Source organism: Somniosus microcephalus, chromosome 8 (assembly GCF_052327205.1).
Source record: "Somniosus microcephalus isolate GS21.2 chromosome 8, FLI_Smic_1.0, whole genome shotgun sequence".
Taxonomy (NCBI): domain Eukaryota; kingdom Metazoa; phylum Chordata; class Chondrichthyes; order Squaliformes; family Somniosidae; genus Somniosus; species Somniosus microcephalus.
The window spans coordinates 29871679-29893507 of NC_140994.1; the positions used below are offsets into that span (position 1 = coordinate 29871679).

General features: G+C 41.5%; 1 protein-coding gene across 3 annotated transcripts in view; it reads right to left on the reverse strand.

Moving 5' to 3' along the window:
• Positions 1-21829, reverse strand: part of atrnl1b (attractin-like 1b) — a 930295-nt gene that overhangs the window by 197297 nt on the left and 711169 nt on the right. For all 3 annotated transcript variants that reach the window (XM_085994422.1, XM_085994421.1, XM_085994423.1), the window contains exon 27: positions 5056-5163. In XM_085994422.1, coding sequence (XP_085850548.1) covers positions 5056-5163 — 108 coding nt within the window. The remainder of the gene's footprint in view (positions 1-5055; positions 5164-21829) is intronic.

The following is a 21829-nucleotide window of genomic DNA, read 5'->3' on the forward strand; positions in this document are numbered from 1 at the left end:
GACACCAAGGTTAAGGTTGAACCAGACCGTTCACAGACAGTTGCCAGTGGCTAGGGAACGGAGTGTGTGACGGGGACTGAAGACAATGGCTTCGATCTTTCCAATATTTAGTTGGAGGAACCTTCTGCTCATTCAGTACTGGAAGTCAGCCAAGCAGTGTGACAAATCAGAGACAGTGGAAGGTGTTCGAGAGAGGGCATGGTGAGGTAGAGCTGGGTGTTGTCAGTCTACATGTGGAACCTGATGTTGTGTTTTCAGATGATGTCGCCAAGGGGCAGCAAAATGATGAGAAATAGGAGGGGGCCAAGGATAGATCCATGGGGGACTCCAGAGGTATCCCTAGAAAGGAATATATACTAGTTCCCCACATTTCTACATGCAGGAAAACTACAAATTCTTAATTTTGTGCTATTTTTCCTGAACACAATTAACCCAACCACCTCATCTTAAATGTGTTGTACTTTATAATTCACCATGTAGTACATTGTATCCTCAAAATATTTCATAATTATGTATACCCACATCTTCCATATCAACACAAACATCCCAAATGTGTGGTCTCAGATTAACAGTACATTAAGAAAGCAAGGCTGTGCATTTTAAATAAGTCCTCATTAGTTTGAACAGGTGGTCAGACAGGTGGGTTAGTGGAAAGACAGGGGAAAGGCAAAGAGAGACAGCAGGGAAAACCGGGAAACTTATCTCAATGCAAAATCAAGTTGCCAGGGCTGGCAAGAAGATAAGTCATCAAGCAATAGTGCTTCATCTTTGAAAATCCCATCAAATGTTGACCTGGTGATGCCTGTTGCATTACTATATTAGTCTTCAGACATCGGAGCCTCGACAGGCTTAAAAAAGTGGTCCTTGGAGACAGTTCACAGCCAATCAGAGACTATTTTTCATGATAAGCATTCTGTCCCTAAAAGGATCTGTGGGATCTCAGAGACATGGGAACAAAGCACAGAATTTCACCTTTTTGAGAGGAGAGAGGACCTTAAAAATGTTTTTTTTTTAAGCTGGAAATAAAGAAAAGTTTACAAAAATAATAGAAGAGAAAATGGGGGAAGAGGAGAGCGCAGTGTGAAACAGAAGACAAAGAGAGAAGTGCTCAAATTCTGTACTTGAAATTAGTTGAAGTTTTTAGTCATATGGAGTTGTACACAGTAGTAAAGCTGCTCACAAGTGGCTTTATCACCATAACTTTAAAAAACAGTTAATAGATTCATTGTTTCTTTGTTTCATCACTCATTTGTAGCCAGGGTATATTAAAATAAAGTAAAGAACATAGGAACAGGAATAGGCCATTCAGTTCCTCAAGCCTATTCCACCATTCAATTAGATCATTTTTGATCTGCACCTCAACATTTACCCGTCTTTGACCCATAAACCATGATACACTTAACTAACAAAAATCTATCAATCTCAGCCTTGCAAGTTTCAAAGTGACCTGTAGATTTGTCTATCTTAAGTCCCGTTATTTTCTCCATTACCACTTTTACTTATTTTTAAGTTCCCTTGTACTCCTGGTAGTTTGTCCTCTTCTTCCACTGTGAAAACTTGGCTTGTATTTCCTTGAGTATAGAAGATTGAGGAGTGATCTAATCAAGCTGTTTAAAATGTTAAAAGGATTTGATAGGGTAGATACGGATAAACTACTTCCTCTGGTGGGGGAAATAAAATTAAAGTTAGGCCATTCAAAAGCAAAACCAGGAAGCACTTTTTCCACACAAAGGGTAGCAGAAATCTGGAACTCTCTGCCCCGAAATGAGACAGAGATTTTTGTGTGGCAAGGCGATATGGAGCAAAACCGGATAAATGGAGTTGAGGTGCAGATCAGCCATGATTTGACTGAATGGTGGAGTAGGCTCAAGGGGCTTAATGTTTCGAATGTTCCTCTGTTCCTAAAACAGATAGAAAGTACTCATTTAACAAGTCTGCCATTTTCTTATTATCCACTATAGTCTCATCTGCATCTGTCTTTAATGGGCCCACATTCCTCTTCAGCACTGTCTTTCCCTTAATATATTGATGAAAATATTTACAGTTATTCTCATGCTGCATCTCATTACTTTCTCTACACCTGTTCTCCCACTCGACTGAATTTCCACTTTTTCTTGCATTTGTATAAGCCTTCTCTTTTAGCTTGATGCTGTCTCTTACCTTATTTGTTGACCATGTTACTGTACTTAACGACACAAGTGAAGCCTGTGCCATTTAGGGGGGTGTGCTAGTTTTGTATCGTACCAAATACTTCCCACTGTCTGTCTGTAGGTTTACTCATTAACAGTTCAGTTTATTGTGGCCAATTCATTTCTCATCCCTTTGAAGTTTGCCTTATTTAAATTTAAAACTTTTGTTTGTGACTCGTCACATTCTCTCTCGAAGCTAATATCAAATTCAATCATATTTTGGTGACTTTTTGCAAGATGTTCCCTCAAGTCAGATTAACTAATTCTGGTTCATTACTCATCGTTAAAACTATGATAGCCTGTCCCTTGCCAGTTCTAAAACATCTTGGGGATGAAATTGACTTCCTTTGTGCCTCCGGGGGAGGGGCGATAACGGACCGGGCGCGGCGAAATTACTGACACCCGCGAACTTCCATGGCGGGTTAGCGCTGGCGCTAAAACTTACCGCCTCGATCTCCTGCTCCTCAGAGATCGTGACATCATCTGGTGCGCAGCGCCCTGTTATCGCCCCAGATCTGAAATTCGCTTCCGCCCCCTGCAGCATCAACAATGGCAGCTGCAGGAGGCGTTGTCACCTTGGCTGGCTGCTTGGGGAGCGCTAATTAAAGGCAGTGGTGATTAGGTAGGCCAAAATTGAATAATGTCCCCAGTGTGCTGTACTTTGATTTTTTTTCCACCTCCCAATTGATCAGCCCTGCACTCAGAGTGCTGGGGCACCTATGCGCGTATCGCAGGTGCCATCGATGAACATTCCCAGCAGCATTGGCCCTTCCCTTTAAGGGAGGGAAGGAGCCTGTAAAACCAGCACACTGCACGGAACATTGTGCAGCGCTCTGCCACTCCTGCCCCTCTCGCTTCCTTTAGCGCTCCAAGGGAAGTGGTAGCACTTGATTTAGCGCTCCACTGCCCTCTTGGAGCGCGAAACCGGAAGTTCCCATCGAAATGATTGTGTAGCGTCCGGTGATACTTTTGCGCTCCCGCAAAAGTTATCACCCCAAATGGGGCGCTACACAATTTCTAGCCCATAGTTCTAGAAAAGTGTCCCAAATACATTCTAGAAATTCATTGCATTTACTAATTGAGCTGTTCTGCTTCTCCCAGACAATGTCAAAATTGAAGATACAGGGAAACATATAATACAAGAAAAGTCTGAACATGATCTGGGAGCAATGCACTTGTTTACCTATCTGACCTTCAAGAATGACCTCAACGTGTATATAGTTATACAAAGTTTAATGAAAATAATTTCAGAATTGTTCCTCTAAATGTTGCTAGTTTTATGAATCATTTTGATGCAACAGACATTCAGCTAGTGCAACTGATATAATTTTAGGTGCTAACATCGCTTTTAACTCTGAGCTGCCTCTCTTGATCTATTAGTCCAGAATTTAAATTTAATTAAAAAGCTTATAAAACATATCATCAGTCACTAAACCAATGTGTAAAAAACCATACAAAAATTGCAACAAATGTTGATTCTGATTATCAATCCTCTTAAGTAATTAAGTTATTAAATATTTATACATACACAAAAACAATTGAATTTCTAAACCCGACGTATATGTCAGAACTGTGTTCTTCCCTGTGACAATCCATCGAATAGCCGAGCTGACAGAATTCACCCAACTGAGGAAAGTGAGCTCAACTGAAAAGCACCTTGGGAGTTGAACTCGCTACCTTCGAAACTGACCATTTGAGCTGCATGTTAAAAATATTATTTAAATGTAGAAAAGCTGGAACGTGGTAGAGAGATCTGGTAAATCAAGCCACTCAATCTTCGCACACAGATTTCAGGATAATTGTCAGCTATGTACAGCAAACATTTGCCATACATATCAGAATTATTTAAGAAATCCAAGTGGACAATAAATTATTGAAATCAGAGGTACTTACCCACCTAATGGTTGGCTTTAGGAGGAGGCTAAAATGAATCTGTAGTCATCACTGTTATTCATGCATATGCACTCAATTTTAACTCAATATTATGAGATTAATGTGATTCGCTTAAAGAATATACTTCCGTACATGACATTTTGCTGTTGGTAGCTGTTCAACAAAGTTACAAACTCCTACCTTTTACCTTTTAAGATGAACATAATGAAACTTTAAATTGAAAAATCAAAATGCAACAAAAACAGCACATGGTTTTTAGGTAGTTGTGATTAGAAACATATGGCTGTGAAGGCAACCTTACTTATTTCAAGCTAGCAACCTTCTGAATAACCACAATAATAGAATTAATAGCAGTGGCAATAAATCAGTGACAGCCTTGCCAAAAATAAAATGACTGATTCAGCACCTTGGAGCTTCCAGCAGGGAGTCACGCTCAGACAGCACAGGTCAGAGAATTGGCGATACAATGTTACCTCTGACCTGCGCTCCCTTTGAGCATGGACCTCTACTGGGAGTATGGAATTGCTGAAGTTACCTTATATAGTTGACTGCTGTGCTTTAAAATCATTGTTCATTAGCTCTCATTATTCATATCATTCTTACACTATATTTGCTAATAAATTAGCATGTTAATTAGTCACAGGTTAATGCTTTCTAAGACCAAATGCATGCATTTTCCACTCTCTTCACAAAGCTCTTCCTTGTTGTTGCATACATTTTACTGTACAGAAATGTTAATGCTTGCAAGGCAAGTAGATTTCTTCCTTTGCTTCTGAAGTAATAATCCTTCAGGTGAATGGACTGCAGCATTAGTGAGAAAACATGCTTTGTAGGTAGCGTGCCATATGTAACCAAGGTTTTCCATGCAACGTGGACACAAAAGTCTTGGATAATTATATCACTGCATGTAAAGTGAGCTCTTCTATAAATATGCAGATATTCAGAGCATAGTTACTCTTAGTATGGTACTTACCTCTAGTGGTCCTCTTATGATATCAGGCTGTTCACTTCCAACTTCCAGGGCTACATCAACAGATGCAAAAGGACGACTAGCCATCTGCTGTCTTTCCCGCATGAGTTGCTGTTTAAAAAAAAAAGTAGAAGTTGTTGAAAAATTGGGGCACAAAATAATGTCTTCAGGAAAAATTTAACAGTTTGGAAACATTGTATTGTCCTTTTTAAAAAAAATTTGTGTAGACATTCAGACCTGCAATAGTATTTTCACACCATATCAAAAATAAATGAGAACTCAATTATTTTCCCATTTGCTGCCAAGTATACTAGAAACATGCTACATATGCTTTAGATTTCATTTCACTGTATTCTGTAATAGTCAGCATTAGGTTTTCAGAAAAGTTAATTTTAGAAACTAGTGCGTGAAAAGACGAACATGTTTGTAACAGCCATTATAATAACCGGCAGCAGTTCTTTCACAGGTAAGTGGTCAACCAATATGGGTTCAAGTTTCAACTGAATGACTTTTGGGGAACTACCAATGACAATAATGACTCCAATATTGTACCAAAAGTTACATTTAACCAATAAAAAATGCACATAAATTATTAGAATATTCTAAGAAAATAATACAACATAGGCAAGGTTTTTAAACTATGACATAATATCTGGCCACAGTTCATATTTCCTGGGGAGACTGGGTGTTGTGCACAATTATATTTGCAGTGATATTAAGATGAAATACATTCAGTTATTCACATTTCATCTAATAGTGTTTGAACTAGATCATTATAAAGCAGCTTATTGTAAAAGAAATGTCACATTGACTTGTTGGAAAACTGCTAATGTATGACTTAAAGGTCTGGTTACAATAAGGCTGTGATCAATCTTTTAGTGGATTTTTTCCCCCTGAAGAATTAATTTACGGAAGAAAGATTCTTTTCATCCAGAATCAATATGAAGCAAGAGTTGATTTTTACTTTAGAGACTTATACTGTAGGGAATCTAAACTGCATGAAATCCTTGTAATACTTTTCACTTAATGTGTGAAGAGCTTATGTTAAATATCTAAGTAGCTTGTGACTAAATGCTTTCGAATTGTCTTAAAAAGGTGCTTAAACATTTTAAAGCTATCTTAAAAGGTATTTAATTCTCCCAAAAGACAGAACTGACCCCATTTCTGCTCCTTTCACTTGATCAAGAGGATTTAGGGAAATCCTTAAAGCAAAGTCATTATTTTGCTATTAGCAACAAGAGACATTTTCCGTAACAGCTACCTTGAAAACAAAAGTAGTTGTTTGAATCATAAATGTCGCCAGCACAAGAAAGTGGCTAATTAGAAATATAAAGCTTTTCCATTTTAAGGACCACAGAGCTTTCTCAGGGATACTTAATATTAAGCTGGTATTGACTGTGTAGCACTTTTGGAATTAAATAAAAAGATTAATGGTCCAAGCATGTGTTATTTTCCAGCACTGCAAAATTAGTCTATTATCTAGTATGTCTTCGGAAAGGGAGGTCACAAGAGGCATAATATCGTCCAGTAATAAATCACCTTTTCCTGAGGCACAGAAAGGATCGTTACCCAACTTCGAGAATATGCAGCTCATGTTAACCCCTTTCCCACAAATCAAGAGAAAGCTCGAGAGCTCCCTTTCGAAAAACAAACAAGGAAGTAATAAGCTTTGAGAGTACAAAACTACTCCTCCACGGCCTCAAATTCTTGGACGTTTTCCTAAAGTGAGATAGCATCCAAGACCTTAAACTAATGAATAGGAATTTGACATGTGGGATAGTCAGAGTGTGAAAGGCTCAGAGGGTGTAGAATTCTTAAAGTGCATCCAGGAGAGCTTTTTGAGCCAGCATGTAGAAAGTCCTACAAGAGAGGGGGCGGTACTGGACCTAATTCTAGGGAATGTGGCTGGCCAAGTGGAAAAAGTGCTAGTTGGTGAGCACTTTGGTGACAGTGACCATAATATGGTAAGATTTAAGGTGGTCATGGAAAAGGACAGGGATGGGCCGGAAATAAAGGTTCTAAATTGGGGGAAGGCCGATTTTAATAGGATAAGGCAGGATCTGGCCAAAATGGACTGGGATCAGCTACTTGTAGGAAAATCCGCATCGGAGCAATGGGAGGCTTTCAGAAGGGAGATTGAGATCATACAATGGCAACATGTTCCCGTAAAGGTCAAGGGTGGTTCCAAAAACCACAGGGAACCTTGGATGTCAGGGGATATACGAGAATGGATTAGGAAAAAAAGGAGGGCTTTTGGCAGATACAAAAGGCTAAAGACGGAGGAAGCCCTAGAGGAGTACAAAAAGTGCAGGGGATACTTAAAAAAGAAATTAGGAGATCAAGGAGGGGCCATGAAATAACACTGGCGAGCAAAATAAAGGAAAATCCTAAGATGTTTTATAAGTATATTAAGGGTAAGAGGATAACTAGGGAAAAAATAGGGCCCATTAGGGACAAAAGTGGCAATCTGTGTGTGGAGCTGGAAGATGTAGGAGGGGTTCTAAATGAATTTTTTGCATCTGTTTTCACTATGGAGAAGGACGATGTAGACATAGAAATAGGGCGGGGGGACTGTGATATGCTCGAACATATTCACATCGAGAGGGAGGAGGTATTGGCGGTTTTAGCTGGCCTAAAAATGGATAAATCCCCAGGCCCGGATGAAATGTATCCCAGGCTGCTGTGTGAGGCAAAGGAAGAGATTGCGGGGGCTCTAACACATATATTCAGGACCTCTCTGGCCACAGGGGATGTGCCAGAGGACTGGAGAACCACTAATGTAGTACCATTATTCAAGAAGGGAAGTAGGGAAAAACCGGGGAACTACAGGCCAGTGAGCCTAACATCAGTGGTAGGAAAATTATTGGAAAAAATTCTGAGGGACAAAATTTGTCTCCACTTGGAGAGGCAAGGATTAATCAGGGATAGTCAACATGGCTTTGTCAAGGGAAGATCATGTCTGACTAATTTGATTGAATTTTTTGAGGGGGTGACTAGGTGTGTGGATGAGGGTAACGCAGTGGATGTGGTATACATGGATTTCAGTAAGGCCTTCGATAAAGTCCCGCACAGGAGACTGGTCAAGAAGGTAAGAGCCCGTGGAATCCAGGGTGCCTTGGCACATTGGATACAAAACTGGCTTAGTGGCAGAAGGCAGAGGGTGGTGGTCGAAGGTTGTTTTTGTGACTGGAAGCCTGTGGCCAGTGGGGTACCACAGGGATCAGTGCTGGGTCCCTTGCTGTTTGTGGTCTACATTAATGACTTGGATATGAATGTAAAAGGTATGATCAGTAAGTTCGCGGATGATACAAAAATTGGTAGGGTGGTAAATAGCGAGGAGGGTAGCCTCAGTCTGCAGGACGATATAGATGGGTTGGTCAGATGGGCGGAACAGTGGCAAATGGAATTTAACCCGGAAAAGTGCGAGGTGATGCACTTTGGGGGGACTAACAAGGCAAGGGAATACACAATGAATGGTAAGACCCTAGGCAAGACGGAGGGTCAGAGGGATCTGGGTGTGCAAGTACACAGATCCCTGAAGGCGGCGGAACAGGTGGATAAGGTGGTAAAAAAGGCATATGGGATACTTGCCTTCATTAGCCGAGGCATTGAATATAAGAGCAAGGAGGTTATGATGGAGCTGTATAAAACACTGGTTAGGCCACAGCTGGAATACTGTGTGCAGTTCTGGTCGCCACACTACAGGAAGGATGTGATCGCGTTGGAGAGGGTGCAGAGGAGGTTCACCAGGATGTTACCGGGGCTGGAGCGCTTCAGCTATGAAGAGAGACTGGGCAGATTGGGTTTGTTTTCCTTGGAGCAGAGGAGGCTGAGGGGGGACATGATTGAGGTGTACAAAATTATGAGGGGCATAGATAGGATGGATGCTGAGGAGCTTTTTCCCTTAGTAGAGGGGTCAATAACTAGGGGGCATGGATTCAAGGTAAAGGGCGGGAGGTTTAGAGGGGATTTGAGAAAGAACTTTTTCACCCAGAGGGTGGTTGGAGTCTGGAACTCACTGCCTGAAAGGGTTGTGGAGGCAGGAACCCTCACAACATTTAAGAAGCATTTGGATGGGCACTTGAAATGCCACAGCATACAAGGCTACGGACCAAATGCTGGAATATGGGATTAGATTAGACAGGGCTTGATGGCCGGCGCGGACACGATGGGCCTCTATCCGTGCTGTATAACTCTATGACTCTAAGTGATTATCCTCCTTTAGGTTCTTCTGATACAAGGTGACAATTCCCAAAGGTCACAACTCTTTTTAAACTTCAGCCATGTATATTTCAATGGATGATTACAATTACATACTTTTCATTGCTATCCTTGGGAATAACATTCTCCAACATAATGGCTGAATTGGATGTTACACCATTCACAAGAAATTAAAGTTTGATTGAAGTAGAGAGCCATTTAAATTCTAATGATTATTATGGGGAAAATTGAAAACATTAATTGATTCCGCATGTGCTTCTGGATTACTATTTGATAAAGTCACATTGCAGCACAACAACTTGCATTTATATTGTACCTTTAATGTAGAAAACATCCCAAAGAATTTCACAGAGGCAAAAATCAGACAAATATGGACTCTGAGCTATAGAAGGATAAATTAGGAGGGTGACCAAAAGCTTGGTCGAAGAGGGCCCTTTAAGAAGGATCTTAAAAGTTGGAGAGGTGTGGGGTTTTAAAGGAGGTAATTCCAAAGCGAGGGCTTAGCTGTCTGAATGCACAGCTGCCAATGAAGTGCAAAAGGTGGGTGGGGGGGGAATGCACGAGGCCAGTTCACAGGAACGGAGAGTACTTGCAGAGCTGGAGCAGGCTACAGAGATAGGGAGGGGAGAGGCCATGGAGGGATTTAAACAGGAGTACGTGAATTTTAAATTGGAGGCACTGAGGGACTGGGAGCCAGGTAGGGGTGATGGGTGAGCAGGACTGGGTGTAGGATAGGATACAGGCAGCAGAGTTTTGGGTGAGAAGAAGCTTAAAGAATATGGAGGATGGGAGGCTGGTCAGCATTGGAATCGATTGAGTCTGGAGGTGACAAAGAAACGATTGAGAGTTTCAGCAGAAGATGGCCGGAGACAGGGGGTGGGAGGCAGGTGATGCTACGGAAGTGGCAGTTGGCATCTTTGTGATAGAGAGGACATGGGTTCTGAAGCACAGCTCGGGGTCCAATACAGCACTGACATTGCGAACAGTCTTGTTCAACTTGAGACGGTAGCTAGGAACGGGGATGGAATCAGTGGCAAGTTTATGTTGGGGGCTGAAGGTGTTAGAGATTAATGATCACTCCAAAAATAAATCTAGTATGTTCAAAAAAATTATAAATATGCAATAAATGTTTACAAATCTTCATTACACATGAAAAAAAATTAAAGAAACAACAAATAACAACCATCCATTTTCAAGATAACTTGTGAATCAAGCACCTGTCCTAATAAATGCAATATTCGTGCTATTTAAAAATCACATCATCTGCAGTAAGTTCTGCAAGAGACAAAGTGATTGCTTCTGGAGGTGTGCATTTCGAATAGCAGTTAATTAAAATGTACAATATGCAAACAAAAGCATAACTCTCAGATCTGCAACAAACCAATTTGGGATAGAAGAACACGTCTTACATAGATGGTGTCCAAAAATGGAAAACCTTACAGATGTGTTTAAATCATTTCATACCTCTTGCATTTAGTTAAGTATTTTATTGCATCAAATCACTAGTGATTGTAAATAGTTAACAGTGGCTATTCAACATCGAGATAGCCAATATCAAAGTGACAGAATCAAAAGACACTGGTATGTAGAGCATAGTCAAGCAGCTGTGAGAGGCAAATAGGATAATTTGACATTCATCAATTACATCACATCAAATTAGCCTCTATCATTAGTTTGGCTTGATGGAATTCATCAATTCCAATTCAAAGCAGAAAAGGTCAGCCAAAACTACTGTTGGACTAACAGTCACAGTGGGGCTGTGAATAATTGTACTATTGTACCACTTTCCTCCAACATAATCCCCATGCTAAAAGTATTAAAATCACTTGATATGTTTCATTCAATATATAAATATGGATAATGTACATATGCTGTACAACATTATACTGTAGTGAAATCTGTTGTGCGATTTACTTCTAGCCACCAATCTATTAGAATAAAATTAAGGTCCTCACTTGATTTTTACAATTTAATAAAATACATAGGGCCAATTTTTCACTGATCATATGCTATGTGTGTGCGCAAGGAGACGATAGCAGCCAAGATCTGTACTGCAGCATTTTTGCCCTCTTTACGCTTGACATGTATTTTCTGAGGCCTACTGGGTGAGCGAGGGACACTCCCATTTAAATTGAATGCAAATGACGTGGGAAGAACACTTCCCAAATTATTTTCCAGGGATTCTGCTAGGTAGCTAGTTGGAAAATAGGTAGCCCATGTAAATTGGCTGAGAGATATTACAGGGTTGCTCATTCAGATCAGTAAAGGTGCAGACAGCAACTTCCTTTCAACGCTAAGCATATTGTAGCATTCTTCAGTGCAGCACTGTGGTGGTGGATTTTAGGCTGCTGTTTGATAGAAGCTAGTAGGCCTAAATTTTGCTCAGAATTTACAATGCGACTGGCCTTTAAAACCTACAGCAGTGCAAACTCGCCTCCCTCAATCTGGAGTGAGTGCCGATACGGAGTTGGTCACCCTGCTCAATGCTCACCCAGCAAATATTAAAGTAACTGAACCCAGAATAGTGGCAGTGCTCAGCCAAGGTCAAGTTGGACCCATTAGGCGAGCATGCCACCCGAGTTCCACTGGATGAGGGTGGTGGGGAGGGGAGGAAAGTTGTTCCCATAAGGTTCATACTAAGCTGTTAAGAAAGCATTTACTCAGCGCAGATGTCTTGAATTACAAAATCATGTTACAAAAATCAAACCTCTCTGTGTAGATCGTTATGACATTTATTATAAATAACGGTAGTGGAAATGTCACATTCACCCATCTCTGGAGCAGCAGCTCTAAATAGGCTTTATTTAGGTTCAGGACTCCAGTGCAGGATTCACATCACGCGCCAATCGAGTTTCTTGATTAGTACATTTCCTTGCTATTTGCTGATTACAACTCGATTCCTCCTCCATTCGTTTGATACACTTTTATCTGCACCTGCTCTATTCATTTCAGGAAAATAAATCTGAGGAGTTCCACCACATTGGTCTACAACTCATACATCACCTTTAGCAGCAAACCAACAACATATGCACATGCAACAGAGATTTGTCTAGCCAAAGTCTTGCATTCTTGGTGTGGCTGAATATATTCGTACATGAAAAACCACAGTTGCGTCAGGAATTTTCTTCTTCATTAAGAGGAAATGACAGTTTTGTTTTATATACACACCATTTTAAAGATTAAAAATACCTGGTGACACAGAGATTGGGGGGGGGGGGTGGTGGGGGAAGAAGGGTGGGGAAAGTCTTATCTTCCTAAAATAAACACAAACCAGCTTAGATTATCCATTATGGGAAGAATGTGAAGTACATATTATAAAACATTACTTGCATTGTAATGTGTGCCGAGTCAAATCTAAAAGCAAAATTTAAGTAACGGATATGGTTACAGTTTGGAGATCTTTGCTGTTGATCAAAGAGGATCACAATATACTTCATAAAAATTCATAAAACATATTCCATATAAAAGGATAATGAAATCATATGTATTATCTTGTGTAAGAGCAACCTTATTCTGTTGAATAATATATTTTCATAAAATCTACATTTGAGCGAAGTGCATGAGGGTTTATTACTGCCATTATCTGCTGTCTAAATTCTAATGAATTACTACATCATTTCTTCTTGACTAACCTTGCAAGAGACTGTTATTTTTTACAAGACAAATTGATAGTACATAATTTGATCAAAACATCCAGTTCTCGATGAATTCATCAGCACTTGACCAAACACTTTATCGGTGAGAATTTATATTGTGACTCACTACACATACAAGATGTTTAAGTGGAGCTAGCTAACAGCCACAACAGATGGCTGTTTGAACATTGTATTAACATGCTATTGGTTACACGCTAATCATTGCTTTACATGGAAGCAGAATGCAAAAGCATAGCTGCAATTAGATAGGAACATTGCACCACATTATAAGATGCTGATGCATATGCTAAGCAGGATTTCAACCTCTGCTATCTGTGTTTCTAGTACAGGAAACTTTGTGTTATCCGGAGGCTAAATGTCCGGCAAGCTCGAGCCACCGGCAAAAATCAGGAGCCGTTTTGTTAGGTTCTTTTTTCTTCTCGTGGGTTTTTTTTTCTTCTCGTGGCTTTTTTTTCCAACAGTCAGGCTCTGCAAAGTCTCTCTGAAGCTGTTGCTAAGCGACAGAGACGCTTCCAAGGTACGGCCGACTGTTTAGAAGCTGTTAAACAACAGTGCTTGTTGCCAGATACGGAGCTGAAAAGCTCGGTCCCGTCGGTGCCGGATAGCACAAAGTTTCCTGTAGTTTGTGTTTTAATTTGACATTTAAAATATTGGCTCATAATTTGCTGTCAACGGCGAGGCTGATGGCGCTCGTGTTATTTATCCACAAATGCTACACAGTAACGTCAGGCGAGGGCTGATGTGTGGTTAAATGCAGAAGTCCAAAAGTTGCTGTCCGAGATGCGCCACTCAGCCGTTAACTTCTTGAAAACAGTATTTTGCTGTCTGCCTCACCACTGAAATGCATTGAATGGCATGAAGTTCCTGTATTTGTGCGGTAGATACGAACTAATCTTGCAACAGAAAGTTAAGTCTTGTCCAGTTCATTCTAAGTACCCTTTTAATGATGCGATAAGTGTTAATTACTGCTAATACTGAAAATTAACTATTACAAATGGTGGCGTCTTATTCCTTCAGCTTTTAATTGTTGTTGGAGATTTTAAAAATGTAAAATTTAAAATGTAATAAAAAAAAAAAATCCTGTCCTTTTTTCTCTCTCACTTAATCCAATCATAAGAACATAAGAAATAGGAGCAAGAGTAGGCCAATCGGTCCCTCGAGCCTGCTCCGCCATTCAATAAGATCATGGCTGATCTGATCCTAACCGCCAATCCACTATCACAGAACCATCTCCTGAATCTAACAGAATTAGACACACGAAATAGGAGCAGGATCAGGCTACACGGCCCCTGGGCCCGCTCCGCTACCCACAGGGCCATGACCGATCCGAACCTAGACTCATGTCCAAATTCCTGCCCGCTCCCCGTAACCCTTAATTCCCTTTACTTCTAGGAAACTGTCTATATCTGTTTTAAATTTATGTAATGATGTAGCTTCTACAGCTTTTTGGGGCAGCATATTCCATGGACCTACCACCCTCTGAGTGAAGTAGTTCCTCCTCATCTCAGTTTTGAAAGAGCAGCCCCTTATTCTAAGACTATGCCCCCTAGTTCTAGTTTCACCCATCATCGGGAACATCTTCCCCGCATCCACCCGATCCAACCCCTTCACAATCTTATATGTTTCAATAAGATCACCTCTCATTCTTCTGAACTCCAATGAGTAGAGTCCCAATCTACTCAACCTCTCCTCATATGTCCATCCCCTCATCCCCGGGATTAACCGAGTGAACCTTCTTTGTACTGACTCGAGAGCAAGTATGTCCTTAAGTATGGACACCAAAACTGTACGCAGTATTCCAGGTGCGGTCTCACCAATACCTTGTACAACTGAAGCAATACCTCCCTATTTTTATATTCTATCCCCCTAGCAATGAAAGCCAACATTCCATTGGCCTTCTTAATCACTTGCTGCACCTGAAACCTTTTGAGTTTCGTGCACCAGGACCCCCAGATCCCTTTGTACTTCAGTACTTTCCAGTTTCTTGCCATTAAGATAATAACTTGCTCTACGATTTTTCCTGCCAAAGTGCATAATCTCACACTTTCCAGTATTGTATTCCGTCTGCCAAATCTCGGCCCACTTACTTAGCCTGTCTATGTCCCCTTGCAGGTTTTTTATGTCCTCCTCACTCACTACTTTCTCCCCCATCTTAGTATCATCTGCAAACTTTGATATGTTACACTCGGTCTCCTCCTCCAAATTGTTAATATAGATTGTAAAGAGTTGGGGACCCAGCACTGACCCCTGCGGAACACCACTAGTTACTGATTGCCAGTCTGAGAATGAACCATTTACCCCAACTCTCTGCCTTCTGTTAGATAGCCAATCCTCTATCCATGCCAGAATATTACCCCCAATCCCGTGATTTTTTATCTTAAGCAATAATCTTTTGTGTGGCACCTTGTCAAATGCCTTTTGGAAGTCTAAATACACTACGTCCACTGGTTCCCCTTTATCCACCCTATATGTTACTTCCTCAAAGAACTCCAGCAAATTTGTCAAACATGACTTCCCCTTCATAAAACCATGCTGACTTTGTCCTATTAAATTATTATCCCAATGTCCTGTTACTGTCTCCTTAATAATGGACTCCAAAATTTTACCTACCACAGATGTTAGGCTAACCGGTCTATAGTTTCCAGCCTTCTGTCTACTGCCCTTTTTAAATAAGGGTGTTACATTAGCAGTTTTCCAGTCTGCCGGGACCTTTGCCGAGTCCAGGGAGTTTTGGAAAATTATTACCAATGCATCCACAATCCCTACCGCCACTTCCCTCAAGACCCTAGGATGTAAGCCATCAGGTCCAGGTGATTTATCCGCCTTGAGTCCCATTATTTTACCGAGTACCACTTCCTTAGTGATTTTGATTGTGTTTAGCTCCTCCCCCCCTTTAGCCCGTTTGTCCAGTGTTGGGATATTCTTAGTGTCTTCTACTGTAAAGACTGATATAAAATATTCATTGTGTTTTTGCCATCTCCATATTTCCCACCATTAATTTCCCGGTCTCATCCTCTAAGGGACCAACATTTACTTTAGCCACCCTTTTTCTTTTTATATAACTTTTTATATAAAACCCACTCTTTATTTCTCTTTCTGTACCTGATTTGACATTGAATTTACCCACTCTAATTTACATTTTCTGCTCAGTCAGGGAAAAATTTTGTTCAGATCACACAGATCACAGAAACCCCACAGTGCAGATAGAGGCCATTTCGGCCCATCGAGCCTGTTCTCAAATAGAAGACCTTGAGTTCCACTCCAGCGCTGTGGATTTATTTTCCTCGGTCAAATTAGTACTGTTGCATCTTTGTGATGCAGGTAGCTGCCAAACTGACATTAAAAAAAAGGAAAAAAAGAGAACAGACCCAACTTGCTTAACCTCCCTTCATAATGTAGATTCCTACAGCTGGAATAATTTTGGTTGTTCGCCTTGGTGCCTTTGCTCACACTCAATAAATATCCTCATCCAATGGCCTGGGCAAGATTAGAAAGCACTGTGTAAAAGATTCAACTACACACATCACGTCATGACACAATACATGCTCTATACTAGTACTCTGTTCAAGTACTTTGTGCAATTTCGATCTTTTAATTAAAAAGGAATCTTGTACCTTTCATGTCATTGCGTTATAATAAAAACAAACGACTGAGGGCTATGACAAAATATTGTCTTGATTTTCAGAGTAGGGTTGATTGTATAGTAAACGCCAGATACAAAAGAATAAGGTATTATTTCATTACAAGATTTCAAAGCAAAAGGTTATTTTTATTGTTGCATCACTTTAGAGACCAAAGCTCTCCAGAGAATCAGTAATAGTAAATGTCACTTTAGATTATGTAACTGGATTAGAGTCAATTATTTCAGGAATTGTAGTCTAGTGGTACAATAAAATCCAATTAAACACCATAAAGATGGCTTACAATACTGTCCTAAATATGGTGCATAAATATAAATAATAAGAATTACACAGCATGCTCTATCAGGAAAGTTCCAGCTCTACATCGAATCTACATATTTTGTTAGTTCTGAATTTCTCATTATTTATATAGAAACCTTATACACCAAAGGGAAAATTAACTAAGCTAATTATTGAAATTCTCGTTCAATGTAAATGTCAAATATATTTATTAAAAGCAGGTCAGGAATGAAGCCCATGCTTTTACTACTGTACACAGCCCTTTTAACATCAGACATCCACATGCCCACTTTGGTAATTAATCCTTTGAGGCATACAAAAAGTTTAATGCCTGCTCTAGATACATAAAACTGTGCATAGTATTCCATTGTTAAATAAATAGCAATGATAGATATGATCCTTCTGCTCTTGTTGACCCATTAATTTATGTTAACAAGCACTCCTTTTTCACAACCTACGCTTCCAATTTAACAAGTTGCAACCGCTGCACGTCATGCGCCACAGATTAGTTAAGTACTTCAAACAGGCAAAGATAAACAAAGCCAATTGTAGCAGCATTGTAAAAGATGCACTTAGCTAATCATCGTCGCTGGGTCAAAATCCTGGAACTCCCTCCCGAACAGCACTGTGGGAGTACCTTCACCACACAGACTGCAGCGGTTCAAGAAGACGGCTCACCACCACCTTCTCAAGGGCAATTAGGGATGGGCAATAAATGCTGGCCTTGCCAGTGGCACCCACATCCCATGACCAAATTTAAAAAAAAAATCTATATGGTGATATACAATCAATAGAACTACAGGCAGTGTTCATTATTATTTTTATTGAAACACTACCCTTATACAGTGGTTAGAGAATACGGGTGCCTAGTTTTTTGCACACACACACACACACACCAATCTCTATAAGGCACTGAATGAAGACTCTCTTTAAATGTTCAGAGGCTATTATAGCTACCTTGTTCTTCAACAATACAGCTGTTATGAATCATTATTTGAGGGCATTCTTTTCAGTCCTACTGGCCTTGATTTCCACAAAATCGAGAACTACATTTTTTTTCAACTTCAACAACATCAGCACTTGAGTCTGCATTTCAGCAGAGGGAAAACCATTTTAAAATATGAACAACTTCTCTCCCTCTCCCTCATGTAAACGGGAATACTTCTGGAAGCTTGGGCTCTTAATTGCACTGCCTCAGGATTTTATTTTTTTATACTGGGAGATTCATTAGTGAAATAGTTTTCTGTATGTTAACATTTCTGTACATCTTGTCCACTGGTAATTTTTTTTAGGCGAGCCCAGTAGTTTCGCATTGCGTAAATTTGCCCGTGTTGTCCTTCGCACAAGTAATATTACTGGTAACACTGCCCACAAGACAAGAAAAAAGCACCACATGCGCCTCAACACTTCAGAAACAAACTGACATGCGGCGGCGGTAGGCTGGAACAGGCAATGTGATGAAGGCTTCAAAACTACATGGAATAGTATTGGAAGACTGGCACTGGAGACAAAGACCCATACACTTTACACACCAGTGTAACTGCCTTCAATTCAATATTATGTACCATTTAGAATTACAGGAAACTCTCTTTTAACCGGCACCTAAATATCCGGAAATCACTCTTAACCGGCAAAATTCAGGAGTAGGTTCAGGTAAGTTTTACTATATATTAGTGGCCGTGTAACCTGGGTTCCTGGATCTGTGGCCGTGTAACCGGGGTTCCTGCACCTGTGGCCGTGCAACAGGGACTCCTGGATCTATGGCCGTGTAACCGGGACTCCTGCACAAGTGCCAGGTAACCGGGGTTCCTGCACCTGTGGCCGTGCAACAGGGACTCCTGGATCTATGGCCGTGTAACCGGGACTCCTGCATAAGTGCCGTGTAACCGGGGTTCCTGGATCTGTGGCCGAGTAAGCGGGTTTCCTGCACCTGTGGCCGTGCAACAGGGACTCCTGGATCTGTGGCCGTGTAACCGGGACTCCTGCACAAGTGCCGTGTAACCGGGGCTCCTGCACCTGTGGCCGTGTATGGGTACCTTGGTAAGTATACCTCTCTGTAATCCGGACTTTTTGATCAACCGGCACCATGCCGGTCCCGTCGGTGCCGGATAAAAAAAGAGTTTCCTGTACATAGAAACTATACTGAATATAATATGCTTGGCTTAGTGAGTAAATGATACAACACGAGAAAGGTCCAGTTTCAATTCTTAGTCTGTGCTCAGCTGGGTAAACAATCTGTGAATTCCTTTGGACAAAGGCCTAAGCTTGGTTATCTTTATGTCTCATATTTGTTGAAATTTTTGATTGTCCTATTAGATCCATCGATTTAAAACGAAAGAAAGCATTTTTGTTGCTCAGTTTATTGCATTATTTTTGCCTATCCAATAATTTCCATATATTTGGAGTGTTTCAAATGATGCTGTGAAATGTTTTTTTTTTTAAAAACAGGCATTTGCAAATATCCGTAGCAAGATGGCCCCCAGCTGTCTATGGCTAAGATTTAGTGTTGTGTAAAAGATCTCAGCTTACTTGGAAACCGAGTGAGCATGGGAGAAGGGGGAAGCTTCAACTGTCTCAAACACATCTTTTCTGCTTTGAGGCATAATCTACGCTGACGCTTCAGTGCAGTGCTGAGTGAGTGCTGCAGTGTAGGAGGTGCTGTCTTTCATTTGAGACGTTAAACTAAGGTCCTGTCTGCTTCCTTAGGTGGAGGTAAAAGATCCTATGTCACTATTCGAAGAGCAGGTGTGCTCGCCAATACTTACCCCTCAATTATTATCACTAAAAACAGATTATATGTCATTTATCACAGTGCTGTTCCTGGGACTGTGCTGTGCACAAATTGGCTGCTGTATTTTTCTATAGTAACTACAGTTCAAAGGTACTTCATTGGCTGCAAAGCATAGTGGCTCTCTTCTGCACATTGGCAATGTTTCAGTGCATGTGCAAAAGAGGTAAATCATAATGCTTCATGGAACAAGCTCAACCAGATTGAGAAACTCGGCGGGTCCGTGGCAGATGATGTCGGTGGCAGGTCCCGGCCTCGCTGCTGGCTCCAGCTCGCTGTCCAAAATTATTTTCCCCTGATTGGGCTTGTTAAGCCTGCCCAGCACTTTTGCTGGCCAATTGAAGGAAGTGGGTCTGATGACGCCATTTGATGACACGTCATCAGCCTGTTTCCTCAAAGGGAACATGCGCAAATTGATTTTGACATAGAGGTGCTGCAAACACTGACAAGCACTGCAAAGAGGTGCAGGGCTGCACCCAGGCTCTCCCTTGACTCCCTCCATATGCTTCTGGAGGGAGTCACAGCACACAGGGAGGTCCTCTTCCCTTCCCATGGGTGGAAGAGACCTCCCCAGGAGATCAACACAGCCTGGTTGCACATTGCACAGGAGGACACAAGCAGGGATGTCGTCAGGAGGTCCAGGCTGCAGTGGCACAAACCTTTTAATGATCTCAGTAGGTCACGAAACGTTAGTACAAAGCCATACTCAATGTCATCCTGCTGTGTCTCTCATCACATCCCCGTCACTCTGCCTTCCCTACCCTACTCCTGCACATCCTTACTCACACCAACTTACCTTGCACCTCCACCCATCCCTCTCTACGTTATCACTTCCCCATCTCACACTCGCCCTCATCCAATCACACCAACTAATATCACACAAGGGTAGACACTTGGGCATTTTATGCAATGTTCATGTAAAGTTTCTGTTAATGTGCTGTCAAACATTGAAATCTTTATTTCAACACTTAGCGTTCTTGGACAGATTTGTGTGAACCTTTGGAAGCGGCTTAGTGAGTTGCAGTGAATGGTGAGACATAACGGTACCCCCGGCAATGGGGATGAGTGTGAAAGGAATGGCTTGGGCATTGTAGGGTTGCTTTATGGTGCCTACCTGGTGCATCATGTGGCAGCCAGGGTGTACAGCGTTAAGTGAAGTAAATCTGGCCATGGTGAGGCCATCCCTGGCAGCAATGTGGTCGGGTGCTGATGCCCTCTGTCCTGTGCAGCATCAGTTGATTGTGGAGAAGGATGGTGGTGTTGGTGTGTCTAGTTTTGTTGGTGTTGTGGCTGATCGTGGTGGGATTCTGAGGACACGAAAATTGGTGGGGTGGTAAATAGCGAGGAGGGTAGCCTCAGTCTGCAGGACGATATAGATGGGTTGGTCAGATGGGCGGAACAATGGCAAATGGAATTTAACCCTGAAAAGTGTGAGGTGATGCATTTTGGAGGGACTAACAAGGCAAGGGAATACACAATGAATGGTAAGACCCTAGGAAAGACAGAGGATCAGAGGGACCTTGGTGTGCATGTACATAGATCCCTGAAGGCAGCAGAACAGGTGGATAAAGTGGTTAAAAAGGCATATGGGATACTTGCCTTCATTAGCCGAGACATAGAATATAAGAGCAGGGCGGTTATGATGGAGCTGTACAAAACGCTGGTTAGGCCACAGCTGGAATACTGTGTGCAGTTCTGGTCACCACACTATAGGAAGGATGTGATTGCTTTGGAGAGGGTGCAGAGGAGATTCACCAGGATGTTACCTGGGCTGGAGCACTTCAGCTATGAAGAAAGACTGGACAGGCTGGGGTTGTTTTCCTTGGAGCAGAGAAGGTTGAGGGGGGACCTGATTGAGGTGTACAAAATTATGAGGGGCATAGATAGGGTAGATAGAAAGGAACTTTTTCCCTTAGAGGGGTCAATAACAAGGGGGCATAGATTCAAGGTAAGGGGCAGGAGGTTTAAAGGGGATTTGAGGAAGAACTTTTTCACCCAGAGGGTGGTTGGAATCTGGAACTCACTGCCTGAAAGGGTGGTAGAGGCAGGTATCCTCACAACATTCAAGAAGCATTTGGATGAGCACTTGAAATGCCATAGCATACAAGGCTACAGACCAAATGCTGGAAAATGGGATTAGATTAGACAGGGCCTGATGGCCTGCGCGGACGCGATGGGCCGAAGGGCCTCTT